Below are 19,247 nucleotides of genomic sequence, written 5' to 3' on the forward strand. Positions count from 1 at the left end.
AGCGTTTACTAGATATTCTTACCTAAGCAAAACACTGCGTGTACTTTCCATGTTGTTTGATTCTGCAGAGGAAACAGATTTTTCAGGAGGAAAAACCGCACCATCCTGCATAAGACCAAATAACTTGTCTTCAGTGGAAAAGTCCTCGAACCAAGTCTTTGGATAAAAGGGCATATATTGCTATTCACGCAGGCACTGACTCTTTTCCTAGGTTCATTTCGAATAAAACATTACTATAAAAGAGATTATAGATGGGCTGCGCAGGGAAGGAACAGGATTCAACTTGGTATAAAGCATTCAGTAGTAGATGTGTCATTGACACAAACGTTATGCAGCTGTAACATAATTGGAAAAATGCCAGGGAGGAGAGAGAGAGAGAGAGAGAGATACATTTGGCAAAACATAAAACCCGTATTTAGGCAACTCTTTTGTCCACAAACATATTACATTTGCTTGGTCGAGTTTTGATGAAATTTTTGATTTCTAGTGAAATCACCAGAATCATCATTTTAAGTTCCTTGTGCATACCACAGAATCATCTTGCTAGATGGATTTTTTAACATTTGGTAAATAGGATCCGAAATTTATCTATATATTTCTATCTTGGTTTATATATTTCCGTGTTTGAAACTTCGTATCTTTTTTGACACCCAAACGCGCGGTATTACAATTCTTCAACTCAGGAATATTTAGAGCATGTCTTCCCACCATTTGGAAACGCTAAGCAACAACATGAAGCAATAACATAATGCCACGACCAAATTATTTATTGACAATATTAATAAATAAATAAATATTTACTCGCTGCTCATCAGCTTGGATTTCTTCAACTGCATTTTGTAGTTATACAAGCTGAATGTCTAAGATTATCATGGACAGGGTCGGCAGAAGAAGGCATGAAGAGCATGAGTCCGCCGCTACGAAGGGGGCGCCGCCGCCGGGGCACAGTTCATAAGTTAATTTTTAAGAAACAAAAGTTTTATCATAAAAACAAAAACATTCTTAGAATGATCAATATTAAAATAAATAAGGCCGGATACAAATAAAAATTAAAAAAATTGTATATTGCCACCTCTTTGATCAGCCGGCTGTTTGCAATTTTGGCAGCGAGAGCAGGCTAAATGCTTGCCTGCAGAATGTTGTGTCTACTGCAGTTTATCTAAAGTGAAGTGGTGAACGGTTTTTATGCGCAGAAACGAATTTTCGTACGAATCATTTGTTGCTGGTTAACCAGTCATATGGTACGCATCTCAGTACAAACAGTGACCCCACTTAAGTGGGAGAAGCTGCAGAAGAAGAAGAATGGTACGCATCTCAGTAGACTACTGACAGTAGCGCAGTGCGGACTGTTATTTCGTCTGTGTTGTGTTGTGTAATAATTTCTTGTGGATATAAAATAGAAATAGAATCAAAAATTAAAAAAAGTTATCCAGTATACAAAATCGTAAGCGTCATGCTGCGAAAGAAGCAGATGTTAAGAAACAAACTGGGGCTCTTAATAACTTTGTTAAAATATTAAAATATTCTGATGCAGATTGTAACCAACTCGATACATCAGAAATCAGAGTTGAAGAATCGTGCACATCATCCAGTTTGCAGGAAAGTACTATGGCAACTATTGAACAAGAAAACAAGACGCATGATTTAAGTGAAAAACAGTTAGGAGAAGACTAAGTTGTAGTTGACCACGAAACTAACATATTGTTAGTCTCTGTAAATTGAGAAGATCCAGGTGAATGGGGAAATATTGATGAAAAATTACGATTGTTTTAATTGAAATGGGGCCTGTTCAAAAGAAAAATATAATATATCCCAGAGATACATATGGTCGTAAATTTGGCGACACGTATTATAATAGAAATATGGAAAACGGTGAGCTCGTGCCAAGAGCATGGCTCATTTATTCCGAAACTTTAAATTCTATTTTTTGATTTTGATGCAAACCTTTCGCACCTACTGAATCACGTAGTCTTGTAGAAGGTTATAACGATTGGAGAAATGTAAGTACAACTTTGCATAGACATGAGACTAGTTTAACTCACATGAAACATTTCTTAAAATGTAATGAAGTTGATAAAAATTTAAAAAACAAAACTACTATTGATTGCCAGACTCAAAGCATGTATGAAATGGAAAAGAAACATTGGACGAGTGTTTTAGAACGCTTGATTGAAATTATAAAATTCCTTGGTAGCCAAAATTTAGCTTTTCGCGGATCATCTGATAAATTATATGAAAGGAATAACGACAATTTTTTAAAATTAGTCCAACTGTTTGGGAAGTTTGATCCCGTTATGGAAAATCATGTTGAAAGTGCCCTACAACGAAACAATAGAGTACACTATTTGAGTAAAGACAGTCAAAATGAAATATTGGAAACTTTAAGTAACGCAATCAGGGATACACTTTTATTATCAATTCGAAAATCTAAATATTCTTCCATAATTTTAGACTGCACACCTGATGCAAGTAAAACAGAACAAATGACCATTATTATTCGCTTTGTCTCCTGTGACAATGGAATTGTCAAGATCAGAGAAAACATTTTAGGTTTTGCAGATATATCAGATTCCACAGGATGTGGTTTATGTACAACAATAATGGAACAACTGGAAAAATGGAACATTCCCATTGAAGACATGCGAGGTCAAGGGTATGACAATAAGGCCAATATGAAAAGGAAAAAATATGGGCTCCAAAATTTGCTTTTCAACAAAATCCTCGAGCTTTTTACGTGTCATGTGCTGCTCATACTCTAAATTTAATCATTAACGATGCAGCCAAAGTGAATGCAGATACAATTAGTTTCTTTGCAATTATTCAAGAAATATACAATTTCTTTTCATTCTCTTACAAACGTTGGGCAATCCTTTTAAAGTTCGTAAAAAAATTAACATTGAAACAGCCATCAGAAATGCAATGGAAAAGTAAAATTAATGCAATCCGCCCTCTACGATATCAGTTAAGAGAAATTTACGATGCACTTTTTGAAATTTTAAATAATGAAAAATTTAATAAACTCAGCATGAAGCACAAACATTATGTGCTAAAATAAAGGACTACAAATTTATTTGCTCTCTTATAACTTGGCATGATTTACTTAACAGAATAAACCATGAGTAAAATGCTTTAAGACAAATATATAAACGTTACACTTGCTTTAGAATCTATCGAAATCTTAAAAATATTCTTACAAGAGTATCGATCAGATAAAAATTTTAATTAAGTTCTAAAAACGGCAAAAGAACTGAGTGAAGAGGTGGACGGAGAACAAGAATTTAAAACTGGTACGGAAGTTCGACGATGAAAGAAGACACGACAATTTGACTACGAGCATCATGACGAAACGCCACAATCGCCAGAAGATAAATTTAGAGTGAATGTGTTTTATACACTTCTAGATGTTGCAATGTGTTCGTTAATAGAACGTTTTGAACAACTAAAAACTTATTATGAAAATTTCAATTTCTTATATAGATTACTACAAATTAATAACGAAGATTGACGAAAACATTGTGACGATTTAGAGATTCTCTTGATGGACGGCGACAATAAAGACGTAAATGCAATAGAACTATATGACGAGTTATGTGCTTCCGGGATATTTTTCGGAAGGATAATTTAAATATTCAAAACCCTTTCGATATTCTTAATTTTATTGTGTCCAATAATTTATCTTTCCCTAACTTTTCAATTGCTTTAAGAATACTATTAACCTTATATAATAAGTTCACTCAGTTCTTTTGCCGTTTTTAGAACTTCTTTAAAATTTGTATCTCATCGATACTCTTGTAAGAATATTTTTAAGTTTTCGATAGATTCTAAAGCAAGTGTAATGTTCATATTTTTGTCTTGAAGCATTTTACTCAGGGTTTATTCTGTTAAGTAAATCATGCCAAGTTATAAGAGAGCAAATACTATTAGCGGTGAACGTTCCTTTTCCAAGTTGAAATTGATTAAAATCTACTTAAGAACAAGTATGTCACAAAAAAGGCTTGTTAGTTTGGCGTTAATAGTTGTTGAAAATGATATATGTGAGGAATTAGACGTTAAGACCATTATTTCTAATTTTGTGAATATGAAATCAAAAACGCTTAACTTTTAATTTAAAAAATTTCAAGTATATTTATGTAATTTAATTTATTTTCTGTTATTCTGTAAAGATATTATTTTGTGAATACTTATATTAAATGTTCTAATTATTTCTGAATTCTTTTCTTATTTTTTCATCTATCTTGAATTTCTTTTATTTTCCTAAAAGATAGTTCCACTTATAAAAATTATTTACAAGTTACTAAGAATTTAGTAACTTTAGTTCATATAAATTTTAACTTTAATTAAAATTCATTTTGATTTTGTTAGCGATTCGGATCGGTGAGAAGGCTATAATCCCTGTATCATTATATTCAACGATTAAAGTGAAGTGGCTTTATCAAAATTTGCTTTAACTTGTGAGAATTTTTTGAACATTCGAGTTTTTAACGATTATCCTGCCTAGTCAACACCCCCGGTTCGTTACATTTAGCGAACCAACGTGTGGCTGTTCTGTCAAAATTTATTTAAGAAATTTCAAATAATTTAAATTTTTATTATCGTAAAAGAACCACACATGCCTGGATCGTTACAGGGGGCGCTTAGATAGACATTGCATGCGGGCGGCAAAGACCCTAGCGCTGGTTCTGATCATGGTTATCACACAGAATAAGTTGTCAAGGTTTCTTTGACTCTGTTTAGAACTGTCTGGTTTAGAAATTTAATAACTTATTATATTTATTATTATTCATAGCTCTGAAATCCCGATTCTTTGAAAATCAATACCAATATTTTTAATATGATGGCGCAGTCGTGCTAAAAATATGACTGCGCCATCATGTTTGAGAATTTCTTGTGTCTGGAAGCAATGTTGGTTAACTCATTTCCAGAGGCAGTTAAAGAGATCCGAAATAGGAATAATTACATTTTGAGTGATTTGGTTTGCTCGATGGTATCTGTCCCTTTTTTAATAGGTTGTTCCATTCTATGACTCTATTTAGTTCAAAGATTTGAAATAAAATAAAGTCTTACCTTTCGATGTCAGCTTAGTAAGTTAAAGTTACATTGTTGTGGTTATAGCCTTTTAACTGTTTAGTAGCAGCTATATACGCCATCTAGGGAGACGAGTATGAGCAAGGTGGTTTCCCGTTGTCTTCGTTGCGGTGCTATATCCTCTGACTGTAGCCCGTGTGTTCAGGGGGCCAGTTTGCGGGATGAAAAATCCCAGATAAACCGGGGGAGGGGAGGGTAACCACCCTGTTGTCCACGCCGAAGACCGGCTAACTTGGCCTTGGCTAAGGAAGCCCATCACCTCGTCGACGGGAATCGAACCTAGGACATTCCTTTCCCAAGCATATGGTTACCAAGCGCATAGCCACTAGGCTAACCGAGCGGATCGAATTAATAATAACTTACCTAAATTGTATATTTTCAGTAAAAGTCGTAAATTATATTTGAGGATAGCGTGAAATGCCAGTTAAAATGATATTTTTAATAGCTGACTTGACATGTAAACATATTTCAGTTACATACATTTCACTGGTTAAGTCGGTGAGTTTTTAATTGCAAGGCAACGCATACTACCAATAATCTGACAACAAAGTAAAAAAAAAAAAAAAAAAAAAATCAGAACAAAATGCTTTTATTTCATTTAACAAACTACTACAGTCTATGAAAAACTCACAAAACGCATTGGACGTAAAAAACACATTAAATGAGAACACAAGGTACATTAATATTTGTTCTCTTTCTCTCTCTCGCACACGCACACACACACACACACATATACGCACACATACACATTCAATAAAAACAATTAGTCCTTACAGACATCCAATTCACCTAACACAATCACTGTAGGAACGTATTCATTGACAACATATAAAAACAACAAAAAGACAAGTAAACGCGATTAACATAAACAATTGACTCTCTATCCAGAGCTCATTACGATAAAAACCAAACTGATCAACCCACTTAAATATACAATTTAATTGAATCAATTTTTGTTGTACTTACTTTATCAAAAGAACCCTTTTGTTAATGAAACAAAGCCCGAAATGTTAAAAACATGCGTATAAAGGAGGTACCTACTTGATAAAAAAAAAAATAATAGTTCAAACATACTGCCTACTTACACCGCACTTGTAAAAAAGATGATAGCTTGCACCATATAAAGTAGTAACACAGGAATATCACATACATTATACAATAGTTCATCAAATCGCCGACAGAGGCGCCATACGCTATTTAACACAAGGAAAAACGTCACATTGTTACTGGTTTTTTTGGAAGCATTTTACAGACCAAAATAAACGAGGAAAAATAAAACAATACAAAATAAAATTTATCTGATCTACCACAACAATCATAGACATTGATGATTTTGCTAGTATATGCTGTTTTGCTTAGAGGAATTATAAAAACATTTCATGTCATGATATAAATTTTAAGCAGTATTCATTTAAAGGCGATTGGGAATTGGTATAAAAAAGTATTCAACATTTCGAATTGTTTATGATTTTTACATAAGATTCGTGAAGCGTTAGTTTCTCATTTACCTACAGTCTTAATTTTTCTTGACTGATGTGATTCAATGCTAAAGAATAGGAAAAAACGATGTTCAAGGAGAGATTTTTTTGAAGCTATCTTCTACAAGACGGGTGCTTTTCTCAGGCAAAGCCTTAAGGCAACTCGGATATTAAAATTGGATTGGAATAAAATTCAAAGAAAGAAATATTCTACAAAATTACAGTTGTGTTGACAATAGAAAACGAAACCCTAATTACAATGGTGTTCGTTTATATGAGAGTAACCTAGGAATTCATTAAAATTAATCTATGGTGCAGAATGCTGATCGAATCCGATGATTCGCAAATGAAAAAAAAAAAAAAAAAATCTAGAAAATCGAAACCGATTCGACTATACCTATATATGAAGTTTAGAAAAACCTACTTACGATTGAAATTGTGGTAAATTTGGACATGATAACCGTGCTAACGATATGATACGTAGAAAATATAAAATTCCACAAGCCAGTTTTAAAGGAACAGCTGCCTTAATGCCACATAGCAGCTTCGGTCGTAGTTAATAAGGCAATAATTTGTACATTTGGTCAGTAAGGAAGAAAAAGGCTAAAGTACCCGAACTGTGTTTGAAGATGTGATGACTTAACTCAACATTGGTGCAAAGTGATCGTCATTTTTTTTCTTATTAAAGATAAAAGAAGAAATTACGATGTATCCCCTAGCTGCCATCCAAAATATGCCTACTTATTTATACCTACTGCCTACACTACGAGTTCGAAACCATTCCACTTCGTAACCACCTGTTTTCAGTTGCTAATTGGTTATTCTATTTTCCTCTTAAATTATGCTTGAAGAATGTCTAAGATTATTACGATACAACCATATTTGGAAGAAAAAAGTATGAACACATTTGTATCCTTCGTTTTGCTGTACATTAGTATGGGTTGCAGGTTCTGAAACATTTCAGTTTTATTACAGTAGACTCTGTAATAAGCTATTAGGTGAAATGTCTTTTTTTTTTTTTTTTCTGGTTTGTAAGAGCATCAGTTGAATATGAGGTGCTCTTTTAGTTTGCGTTAATAGGGTGGAATCTCTCATGCTCATTGTAAGGGATCGATGACCGAATGATTTACAGATTAATAGTTGAGAAGTATGGATCATCGAAATGTATCCATTTTTTTTTTTTTTCTGGTTCTCAAAAATAAACTTACATCGATTGAAATAGTTACACAAAGGCAAACAACTCATTACGAAAAATGCAAGTGAACGAATAACTTCACACGAGACATATATCACATATAACATAACAGAATGAACCGACACGTGTATTGTTAACAATACATTGCAAATATACAGGCGATAACAATGTATACGTATGAAGCAAAGGTCTGGATGGGGCACAGCTTTGGTTTCAATTTTAACACCTTCGTGTATTATTACGTTTCTTGTAAGGCAAAGAAAGGAGGATGGGGACTTAAGTACCATATTGTAAATGCTAGTTGAGATTTTATTAGTTCGTTTGGTCCATTTCAAATGTCTCTGACTGTTTTTTTTCCAGATTGAAACAAATCTATCTCTAAAAACAAGGCTGTAGCGACGCAATTTTCATTTGATTTAAAGCAACAAATATCAAATCGTTGGAAGACTCATCTTTCTTTTATAATTTAGACCAAAATCCAAACATAATGATATGTATAATTAATGTTTCGTCCACTTAATACATGTAAAGAACAAAACAGGAAAGAAAACGTATCAAGAAAGGATAAAAATATTTAAAAAAAAATAAAAAAAATTCCCGCGACCGCATTTCGTGTACAAAAATACCATGCAAAGCCTACACACGACCTCAAGTGCACGGATCTGGACACGTGACTTCGTTCTGTCAAGGGAGATAAAAAAAATAAGCAATAATAGCTTTGATATCATATATAAAACTGTTTACAAAAAGATAAGTCTATCAATCAACAACTATGACATTCGTTTTTTTATTATATAAGACACGAACAAACATAAGTAAGAGGTTGAATAATTTTCGCTAATCGTCCTCCCCAAAGTCTGCAAATCCTACAGTCTCTATAACAACACGTATCATCATCAGAAAAGCAATGGCGTCAAATATACTAGAATGTGGAACTGCTTTGACATAAATGAATCAAAGGTCATTTGGTGAACATTAGAAAACAGACGCATTATTGAACGAAGGGTCAAACGGATCATTTACACCTAGTTAGTTTAATTTTCTTATTATATCGGCAGATAAGACTTTTTCCGCATATTCATTTTTTTTTAAATTTATTTCTCTGCAAAATCCCGAATAGGGATAAGCATATAGGATTCGATAAAACGCAGAAGATTTAAAAGTTAAAATGACACGAATAGTTGAAAAGTGGCAAATATCACAAGGAGCAAGCACATCTGCTTGCATCTCAAGGCCTCAAAAGGTAAATGTATTTTCTTTATGAAGATTCAATTTAAAACTCGAATTAAAAATGATAAATGGCCCTATTTCTTTTTTTTCTAAATATTTTTTACGAAAGAAAAAGATTATACTTAATTAGTTATAAGATATTAGGTCAGAAAATATTCTAAAAATATTTTTTTAGGTTTCCGATGCGAGTTAGCTATTTGGAGCATAAAATTTCACTGTCCATTTATCTGTAATGCACGAACTAGCGACATTATTTCAAACAAATCTGATAATTGTCGCAGGTCCTGATTGAGAGAGAATTTAATCAAGGTTAATAGTTTAAAATACAACGCAACTGATGGTGTGATGATGAAATACAAAATCAGGTTAAGTACTAAAACGCACACTTATCTTCTTAATAATAATAATAATTGTAATAGTGAAGATTAAGAAAATGCCATTTAATATTTTTCTATCACAGTTTTAATTTTCTGTTGAAAACGGGATGGGGGGGGGGGAGAGTGTACCGGAATCGACTATTACAAACTATGCCCCACCCAAAAAAGACCTTTTATTCCCACCGAAATGGAAATCGGAGTGAATTTGAGCCTTGATATCGTCTTCACTTAAACTCGTGTGATTCCCACGCGAGCAAAGCGACATCGTGATGATATGAACACAGAGAACTTGTAAAATGACCGGAGTTGGGAGATGAGGGTCAAGGACTTGCATAGATGGCGGCACGATCCAAAACACTACAACCACAGGGAGGTCGAGGAGGGGGGGGGATGGATGAAACGAAAGGCGGAGTGCGTTCAGTTTCCTTTGTCTCCGCATGTCTTGTTGCCTGTGAAAAGGAGAAAAAAAAATGTATAAAACTATTGTATTTAGAAGGCACAATCGAGTCATAAAAATTATGAATATAAAGAATAAAAAAATTAATTATCGAATTAATGGAATTAAACATTATAAATTTATTTGTTTACAAAATATAACAAGGTCGATATCCGTAACTTTCTTCAAAACACAAAAAGCTATTTGTATATACGATTTAATTTTCTCTTCACCTTATTTTGGAAGGTCGTAAATGTCTTAAAAGCTCCTATCGTTCGATGTGGACTTTTTGGTTACCTGTTGAGCGAAACACGATGCCTCACAGACCGTAATGTGCGATGGACACAAGTGGGAACTAACGAAGATTTCGAAACTGTGAGTTGGCACATATTTTCCGGGACAAATTCTTTGTGGATGGTATTTTGACTACCAAATAACGTAATCAGCATTATTTGGATTTTACACTTTTGCATTGGCAACTGCTTGGTTCTTGATTATTTTTTGTCTTCGACTGCGCGCTTCACCGTTTAATCCCAAGATTCTACAGGAAACGGCACGATTGGTCCTCTGACAATCGGTTTGAGAAAAGAAAGATTACTTTCACACGCACTTCCAAACGTAGAGCGTCAAATTTTAAGCCCCTATGGCAGCAATCAGAGAATGAACACGTTAGCTATGGAACGGGCTAAGTTTGAAAGCCATTACTCTCTGGGTGTATGTCGACTAGAATTCTTAAGTAAAATTTATAAGATCCACAGTGGTTCGACCGGATTCATATCTCAGCTGGCATTGGCCAAGTTGCATTGCTGGGCACTTGCAACAAACGGTGAAGATCTGAAGAAGAACTTGCTGATCAAAAGAGGTAATACATGTCGCTAAATAGCACAGCAAGTTTTAGTGTTCACTGTTACATTCAGTACACAGGGAGGGATTAGAGTATGTCATGTAGAAGAGTCCAATTCATGAGATTTTACCCTTTGGACAATACAGTCGTTTCCTCAAAGCTTCTTAAGTGACATCACCTCATTCTAATGAATTTCAAAACATGTCTACACTTATGCAGCATTTGGGATCCAAGAAAATTCCGACCATGTAATTCTTATCGGATTGACATGATCAAGCTGTACAGTTAACTGGCCCAAGAAGAACCCACGTTCGATAACAAGAAATTCAAACTCACCAAAGTAAAATTGACTTTCTTTTTTTCAAATTTACGTTATGTAAATTTGTTTACGTTAGTCTCCTAAACAGACATTTCAGAAATTGCAATTTAGTAGAATCCACGCTAAGAAAATAAATAATTATCCTTTCTTGGGATCAATCGCCCACTCACCTGAGATCATGGAGAGAAAAGAGAGTTCTAACGGCACAGAACCTCTCCGTCGTTGGCACAGCAAACTAGAGATTCCTGAGCTGGCTCCTTGGTTGCTATGATTTGCGGGAGGAAGAGTGGAAACGTCTTCATTCCTCAAGCTGGGTCCGGGAAGCCGCTCAGAATAACATGAGGAATCAAGTGAATACGATTGCCTTGGCAGTTTGAACCTCCCCGAGGTCAGCGGTGGCGGATCGAAAGCTAGATCAAAAGTTCGGGAACGCCAGAAGCCACTGAGCAGCTCTAGACCTCCAGATCCCCGCCTTGGAAGACCAAGGGAAGAAGGTTGAGCACCGAGATTGGCACCATCCGTCGAGGGCGACTTCACTGCGATGCCTTGAAACGTGGCAAGGGCTCCGACTGGACCGATTAGTGCGCACAGTATTTCTCCGGCCGATCCTCGTCTTTTTGGCTGTTCCCACCGATGAGCGGAGGCATCCTCCTTGTCTTTCCGGCGAGATTCTTCGACAGATCCTCTCCTGGTCAACCTGGAAGTCATGGAAGGAACTCGGCACATCAACGAAATTGGAATGTCTGCCGGCAGTGACCCCCTGCGTCGGCCGGCTTGAAAGGATGGGATAAAAACATCGGGGATTTCAGAACAGACGCTCTCGTCGTGTTCGGCAGTATCCACAGTGCTTCGGCTACTGAAACGTTTTCGACCCGGGTCAGCGGGGACGGAGCTATTTCGTCGTGTGCTACACTCAGTGGTTGGTCCGGTGCTGGAACCTTCGTTTTCCGATTCGGAAGAGGGAGCTGCAATCAATGATTCCAATAGTCCAAAACTTCGCTGTCGTACTAATTCTTTCTGAAGAGGACGACGTGATATTGAAGCAGACATCCTGTGTTGGCTTTCTACGTCAGAACCAGGAAGGAGTGCTGAAGCAAAAAAAAAAAAAAAAAAAAGTGTTAATCGCGCACAAACAGTAATATTTCTTCACACGCTATCCAAGGGTTGGATAACGAACTGACTTACATAATAACATTTAAAAGAAATAACCTCAGTTTTTGCACAGCGAACTAATTGATGTTTTAGAGAGTAAATTAGATAAGAACTATTACACATGAGAATAAATCAAATCAATCCCAATCGAGGTTTGACTAAAATTTATATATTCTCCAAATCAATCTGTCCACAGCTATATGGATGCAGTTTAGAGCAATATGATTATTATCTGTGTATTACAAGACGGTATTAATTTTTCTTTTTAAACCCAACCTTTACTAGATGTTCAATACATAATTACTAAAATAGCATGGAAATAAGGCACTAAGTGGTAACTCACGCAACTAAAACAAAGCATATTTTTGCTGGCCTGGTTGACAGAATGATTAGCGTTCTATCCCCCCCCCCCCAACCAACCAACCAACCAACCAACCAACCAATCAAAACAAGCTGCAGGTTCGAATCCAGCCATGGAGACATGCATGTCTGAGATTGTCTTTAGGTAGACAGATAGATACGATTCTTATTTGAACTTTTATCTGATGCAGTAACTCATTGTTGAAGGAACGAGACATAACAGAATTCAGCCAGCAACTCCAAACGAGCCCGAGTTCCAGCGCATTTCATCTATGGCATTACGCATCACTCCCTGAACAATCGTGCTGTTGGCCAAGTACAGAGTAGATGACTTTCATCGCCCAGCGTGAGTTTTAGAGACATGAAGCCCTGAAGCATGAAAAGGTACTCTTGACCAAGATCCCCCAGACCCTTAGTCTGTCCTTATTAATGTGCCACAAGTTTATAACCATTCGTAGATGAGATTACAATAAAAAAAAACTGTACATATAATTTACAAGAAATGAAACAGGATTTATAAACGCCATTAAAAATGAAACATCAAATTTATATTTATTCTTACCAACAGCGTAGATATATTTTAAAGAAATCAATGTCATTTCTATTACCAAATTTTTATTTCCTAGTTGCTTGCAAAGAGACAATCCATTTTCGTTTCATTCAACTAGGGACGTGTTGGCTTCTCGCTGATGCTTGTGACTCGTCAATCAGTATTCATATATATTTTTTAATTTTTTGGTTTTACTTTGGCAATTTTATGTACAGTTAATGCACAATTAAAACAGGCAAACCGGCTAGAAGAGCACGCATAAAAAGATACAGACATAGGACACTACGGGAATATGGATTAACCACCCTACCATACTACGGGACATGTCAATATTTGTGAAGGTTTCTAGGTGGTAGCCTTCGTCGATGGGTGTGAGATTATCACTATACTGGAAGACTGAAGGTGGCTTGAAAAATTTTGTGTTTGATCTCCGGAGATGGGGAACTGGATTGATCTAATTGTTATTATGTCTAGTTGAGTAATACTAAAGAAGTTGTGAAGTATTCATTTTAATGTACTGTTTTGAACTATTATGCGTTTAATTTTATTAATATTATTATTATTACGCTGAATACGTTTGTAATTCTCACTGTCTTCCCGAAGCCCGTTCAAACAAACTGCGTCACCTTGCGGGACAAAAATGGAACAGTCTCAACTACTGAGTTAAACAGAATACTTAGCAATCGCTAAAGTCGATCTCTTACGTGCAGCCACGATAAGCTGTGACTCTCAGAGGGAGAATTACATCCAAGCTGAAATTGGCAAAAGTCCAAAAATGTGCTGCAATATTCATGGCCTCAAAACACAAACAAGAAGGTGCAAAGAGCAAAAGTCAATGAATTCGTTTGACCTTCGACAAAATGCCTACCCACGATTGGACTGCTTTGTTCGTTGCATTGAATACATATACGAATAATAAGAAAGAGTGGAGGTTAAACGAAGTTTAACCTCCACTCTTTTTCAGTGACAGATTGAAAAAAAAAAAGAAAAAAAAAGCCTGGGTAACAGAAGACAATGGATGTGCTGCGATTTCATCCCCAGTCAGCGCCAAGAACTCTTGGGCTTAACACTTCGTAGTCCTTAATTATTTTCTACTTTTTCTTAGTTTTGATGCTGTTCGTCAATGAACCTCCGACATTTTTTTTAAAATAACGATCCTTACCAATTTTAATTTGATAATTCGATAGACACAAAATCATCGCTTTTTTTTTTTTTTTGATAACTGAATTAATTTTCGGGTTTGACGACTACACTGGGGATGTAAAAGTAAAGGAATACAAATACATTTAGAAAACCGCTAAATGTTTAAAATAAGGACGTTTGCAATCGAAGGTGAGTTAGTCGATCTCATACAGAGAGAACGTGATTTTTCGCTTGTAATTCCAGATACCAACTTCCATCTCTGTACCACACACGGGTTAACTCTCCTTCAACACGAAAGCGCTTATAATAACATTTTCGCGTCCTGTACCGGATTCCAACCCGAGTTTTTCCCGACAGAAGGGGCAAGTATTGCGTTGTCTTCGTAATCTGCACGAGGAAACCGAAGATATTCAAACAGAAGCTTTACTACCATCGCTTACTGGCTAATTCTGCATTACAAAACACGTGTGTCACTCATGTTCTAATTAAATGTGTCCTTATGTAACTTTGTTACAAGAGACATACTGTTTGTCACGATACTTAGACGGCAATTAAGAAACTTTATCTATCGGTATGTAGCCAATTGCTTTGAGATAAACAGCGAGCACAACTGAACGAGTTGTACTACACTTGGCAACTCAGGAATTCGCCATAAATTTCCTCCTTTGACAGAAACACAAGGTCAAAAATAGAAGGCGAAGGAAGGAAGCCAAGCTTAGAGCTAGCAGTAAACAGTGGGGAGTCGAATATTTAATTGCAAAAATGTCAGTTGAAGACCAACACCACTTTAGGTCGATAATTCACAATAATTTAACTTACTAAATTAAGTCTGATTATTTACTATTTGATTAGTGATTATATGATTAAATAAATCCATATCTCGCAAATATATTTTTTTTTATTCGTCATTCCATTTGTGATGAAAAAACGAATACGAAATTTTCATTTCGGATTGCTAATTAGCATCTTTTGAGAACTTCATAAGAGGATGGAGGATGTTTTTTTTTTTTTTTTGATGAAAATCCAGCGACACGATCCATTTGAACACTAAATCTAGCGTGAAGTCCGGGTGAGCAGAACGTAATATTTATGTAAATGTTTTCCAACGCTGCTGTCAACAAAAGGGTTTACTTAAGGCACACCTCTTATCCCGAATCAATATTTCGATACTTTACGAACCAAAACAGGAAGCCTTCACATGTTTCATCCGGGTAACGTTCTTTTCACTAAGAAGGGAGGGTAATGTCAAGAACAGACTAATGCCAACAGGGTATCACATGATATTACGAGAATGCCAAAAGCGTTTCAGCTCTGATGACAACAACCAACCCATCTCTAATAGCACACAAAAGCCGAATAAAACTCCAACGATCGTACGAAGTCGAAGCGAAAGAACGAAAAGTGGACTCTATACATGGAATACGCTGAACTTTTAAAGAATTTCCTTCACTATATTATATAATAAAATATACAGCTTTTATGCAAACTGGAAACTCTATGATACTTTGGAAAGCAAATTCTGCAAGGGAATGCTGAAAAGTGGTGATAATCACCATAAAGGAATTGAGGTAGAACCCTTTATCAGAACTTTCCCCTTACTTAAAATGCGTTCGTTCCACAACGAGATTGAGTGGCCTAACTCTGGGTTGCTGAATAAATTCAGTTCCAAACAGAAAAAGCTTTCCTTATCAAAAATTCTACAGAATCTTCTATCAAGAGTCACAGTAGTGACTTTTTGCTCTCTTGAGATTTTTTCTATAGGTTACGCTGTTCAACCGGTTGTTCCTCTACGAATTTTGTCTACTTCTAAAACAAGGTGACATCTCTTAAAAACATTCATATGAGAAAAAAAAAAAAAGAGTCAGTCAGTATCATATACCGAGGAAAAGAAGGTGGCTACAGTTTAGAAGAGGCTACTTGGATGACGTGATTGTTTAAATCGTTGAGTATGTAAATTCGCTTAATATTATTGGTTTACATATGAGACGTGTTTCATGAGATTGGGAATATGCACATGAAATATACTTGGAAGGTTAGCGCACTACTTTCGATGTGCGCGCGTTTTCAGAGCAAGTTGCATTCGCTTATTACAGGTGTTGGTGGGGTTCCCTTAGTTAAAAATTGTTTAAACAAAGTTTCACAAGATCACAGCATTATGGATTAATTACAGGAAAAACCTTACAATCTCTTACCTCCTGTGGGTTCTGAAGGAATGGACCATCTGCGAGTAAACGCTGTTCCAGTTGAGCCACCCCGGAGCCCTCCTCTTGTTTCTGCAATGTCATTGAAGCTCGACACCTGACTGCTCCTCATTGTCACTGGTGCCGAACCGCGTCTCATTATGAGGCGTGAAGAACCGGCTGTCAAACTATTGGCTGAACCCTTCCAAGACGAGGCTGGAGCATCAAAATCCCGACTTGGCGCTTCGGATCGCTCAGCAGACAAACTCCGACTAATATGCAAGCACCAAGATGCTGTATAATCTTCCAGATGAGACATCCTCTTTCCTCCGTGGGATGGTCCCTGAGCAAATGCCACATTACTAGAGAGCATATCACTATCCGACTTGAGCCTTGTGAGTCTTCGTGATTTACTGGATGTAAGCGAATCCTGAGACGAATCATCAGTGACCGCACCACCACCACCACCATCATCACGTATGTTAATAGGCACTAAAATCTTGGAAACTAAAGACACTACATCTACTGGTCCGGAATGATTCTCAGGGCAGTGAAACGTATTTTCGCCTTGCGGATGAAATGCATTGGAAGATAATGATTGTCTCCCGCATTTTTTGTCCGACTGAAGAGTCGTCAGCTCTAGCTCTTCCGCACTGCAGTCACTGGACGGACTACAGCATCCATTAGTACACTCCTTGGTCTCAATTTCTCCATCTACAGGAGAATGGTAACTTTCCGTTCTAACCACGTCTTCTGATGCTTCAACAATCATTTCTCCAGCTTCTTCATCATTGTCTTGTCCATCTACTGATGGGTCATCTGAGAATTCGTTTTTGGTAGTTTCTTCCACCAATTCCTCCGAATTATCGGGATCTTCTGAACTTTCTTTCTCCGATTTCGGAGAGGATGGATCTTCTAGAGTTAATCCTTCCGTATCGGATTCTGGGCCTTTTTCCACACTCTGAGTAGATCTCATATGATTTGGAGTATCCACCTTTGTTTGCTGTGGTTCGGTAGCTAGCTGGACGCCTGAGACTGTTGGCACGACTTCCACACTAGTAGCCTGTGAGGGTTTTCTTAATTCCAAGTCTTGCATGATGTAAGGAGGATACGATGTGGGTTGGTGCACTAATTTCTTTTCGGCTTCCGACACCATATCCATTCGTCTTAAGAGAGACACTCCAGCACCGCTGGACAGAGACACTATGGTGAGTTTTGGCTTCAACTGTTCTACTGACAAAGATCGCAAAGAAATGTGCGGGGATCTATGCAATGGAAAAGTCAGAAAGCTTTCGATCACTTCCTCGTCGGTGTTCCGAGGAAATGCCGTGAATTTTGGGAAACTCTGTCTGCGGATGGTGGTTCGAGGAAGCATTTTGGGAACGCTCAGAGGCATACTGTAGCGTCGTCCATAGGTGAACTCATTTTCGTCTTCCTCGGCTGCTGCTCTGGTGAAGATGTCGACGGGAGAAAGCAATGGTAAAAGGAATTGGGGTTCGTCCTCATTTCCTGTCTCTTCTTCGATTTCCTGCGGAATGCTGATTTTTTCCGCTTTTTCCTTTTCTGCTTTTTCTCTTTCCACTTTTTCTCTGGTCACTTCCTTTTCCCACTTGGCGTGGTTGCATTTCAGATTGAGCAGCAATTCATTGGACAAAGAACTATTAAGAAACGTGTTCCAGATATCGAATAATGGAGAGACTACAAATTTAAAGAAATCTAAAAAAAAGAAAAGAAAAAAAAGAAAGATATTATAAACAATAAAAGGGCTTGAAAAAAAAAAACTTTTTTTCTTTTCAAATGTTTCATATTAAGAAAATTGCAATGAAAGAGGGAATAAGATCCAGTAGTGACATCTAGCGACAATTTTGAGAATCCGGAAAACGACGAAATTAATTGAAATCAATTTCATTTTTTTTTAAAATATAGCTGAAATCATGCACAGCGATTATAATCTAATATAATTAATACTAGATGTTATACGCCTCTGCCTCAGCTTCTGAATACGATGTTCAGATTGATGATATTGATTTAATTTTTATTTTAATAATAATTTTAATTTTTAATCTTTAACAATTATTAATTATATAGTTTTTTTTTTCAAATATTAGCATTTCTTCAAATAAGAAAAACATAGTTACGATTTTTTTTACAATTCTTATAAAATATTTTGACTTTTTTTTCATCAAAAAATAAAGTATTTTTTGACGAAATATCGTTTTAAAACTACTTTTGCGTTATTTAGGTTAATTTAAAATTTTTGTTTCAACTAGTTTTTCCATTGCAACACGAAAATGAGTTACCAGTGAAAATAAACATGAAGTACAGAGGGGAAAAGAAAGAAAAAACCCACCTGCTTGGATTTTCGCTACTGTAGTCTTCGTGCGATCACACATAGGAGTGACGGGCAGGTTAAGCTGTCGTTCGTAGTCACCTGTTAGACAGAGATCGATAGACAGAGAGGGAGAAAGAAAGAGAGATAAAAGTGCATGAATATGCATCATATCATTACGTCTATATTAGAAATATTTCACAGTTTGCTTCCGTGAACTTAATGAATAATAAAATATTTCTTGAAAAAAAAGCAATAGTAAATAGATTATGACTTAGGTTATTTCGATATGAGAAACATGTTAGTATCCATTCAACTATCAACTTTTCTTAACATGCATCGTCTTGCGCCATTGCTACAATTCTTATGCAACTTCAAACTCATTCATACTGTACATTGCAACTGTTGCTACTTCACACGCTTTCATTGTGACGAAGGCGGAAGTCAGTTATTTTCTCATTGAAAACAGTGTTTGATATAACAGTTCCTTTTTTTTTTTTTTTTTTGCTCTAACAGCTGTTGAATTTCTCAACCATGAAATTCAACCAAGAAACATCCAAACTTCGCAG

General features: G+C 36.2%; 1 protein-coding gene across 3 annotated transcripts in view; it reads right to left on the bottom strand.

Annotated features, from left to right (window-relative positions):
- Nucleotides 1-5,658: 5,658 nt before the first annotated feature.
- LOC150108161 (uncharacterized) overlaps nucleotides 5,659-19,247 on the bottom strand; it is a 180,596-nt gene continuing 167,007 nt past the window's right edge. For all 3 annotated transcript variants that reach the window (XM_090390613.1, XM_090390614.1, XM_090390615.1), the window contains exons 12-15: nucleotides 18,700-18,780; nucleotides 16,362-18,065; nucleotides 11,135-12,052; nucleotides 5,659-9,814 (exon numbers count right to left, since the gene is read on the bottom strand). In XM_090390613.1, the coding sequence (XP_090246739.1) occupies nucleotides 9,783-9,814; nucleotides 11,135-12,052; nucleotides 16,362-18,065; nucleotides 18,700-18,780 (2,735 nt within the window). In that variant the 3' untranslated portion in view covers nucleotides 5,659-9,782. The remainder of the gene's footprint in view (nucleotides 9,815-11,134; nucleotides 12,053-16,361; nucleotides 18,066-18,699; nucleotides 18,781-19,247) is intronic.

Source organism: Typopeltis vanoorti, chromosome 3 (genome assembly GCF_054136105.1).
Source record: "Typopeltis vanoorti isolate ZY-2024b chromosome 3, IOZ_Tvanoo_1.0, whole genome shotgun sequence".
Taxonomy (NCBI): domain Eukaryota; kingdom Metazoa; phylum Arthropoda; class Arachnida; order Uropygi; family Thelyphonidae; genus Typopeltis; species Typopeltis vanoorti.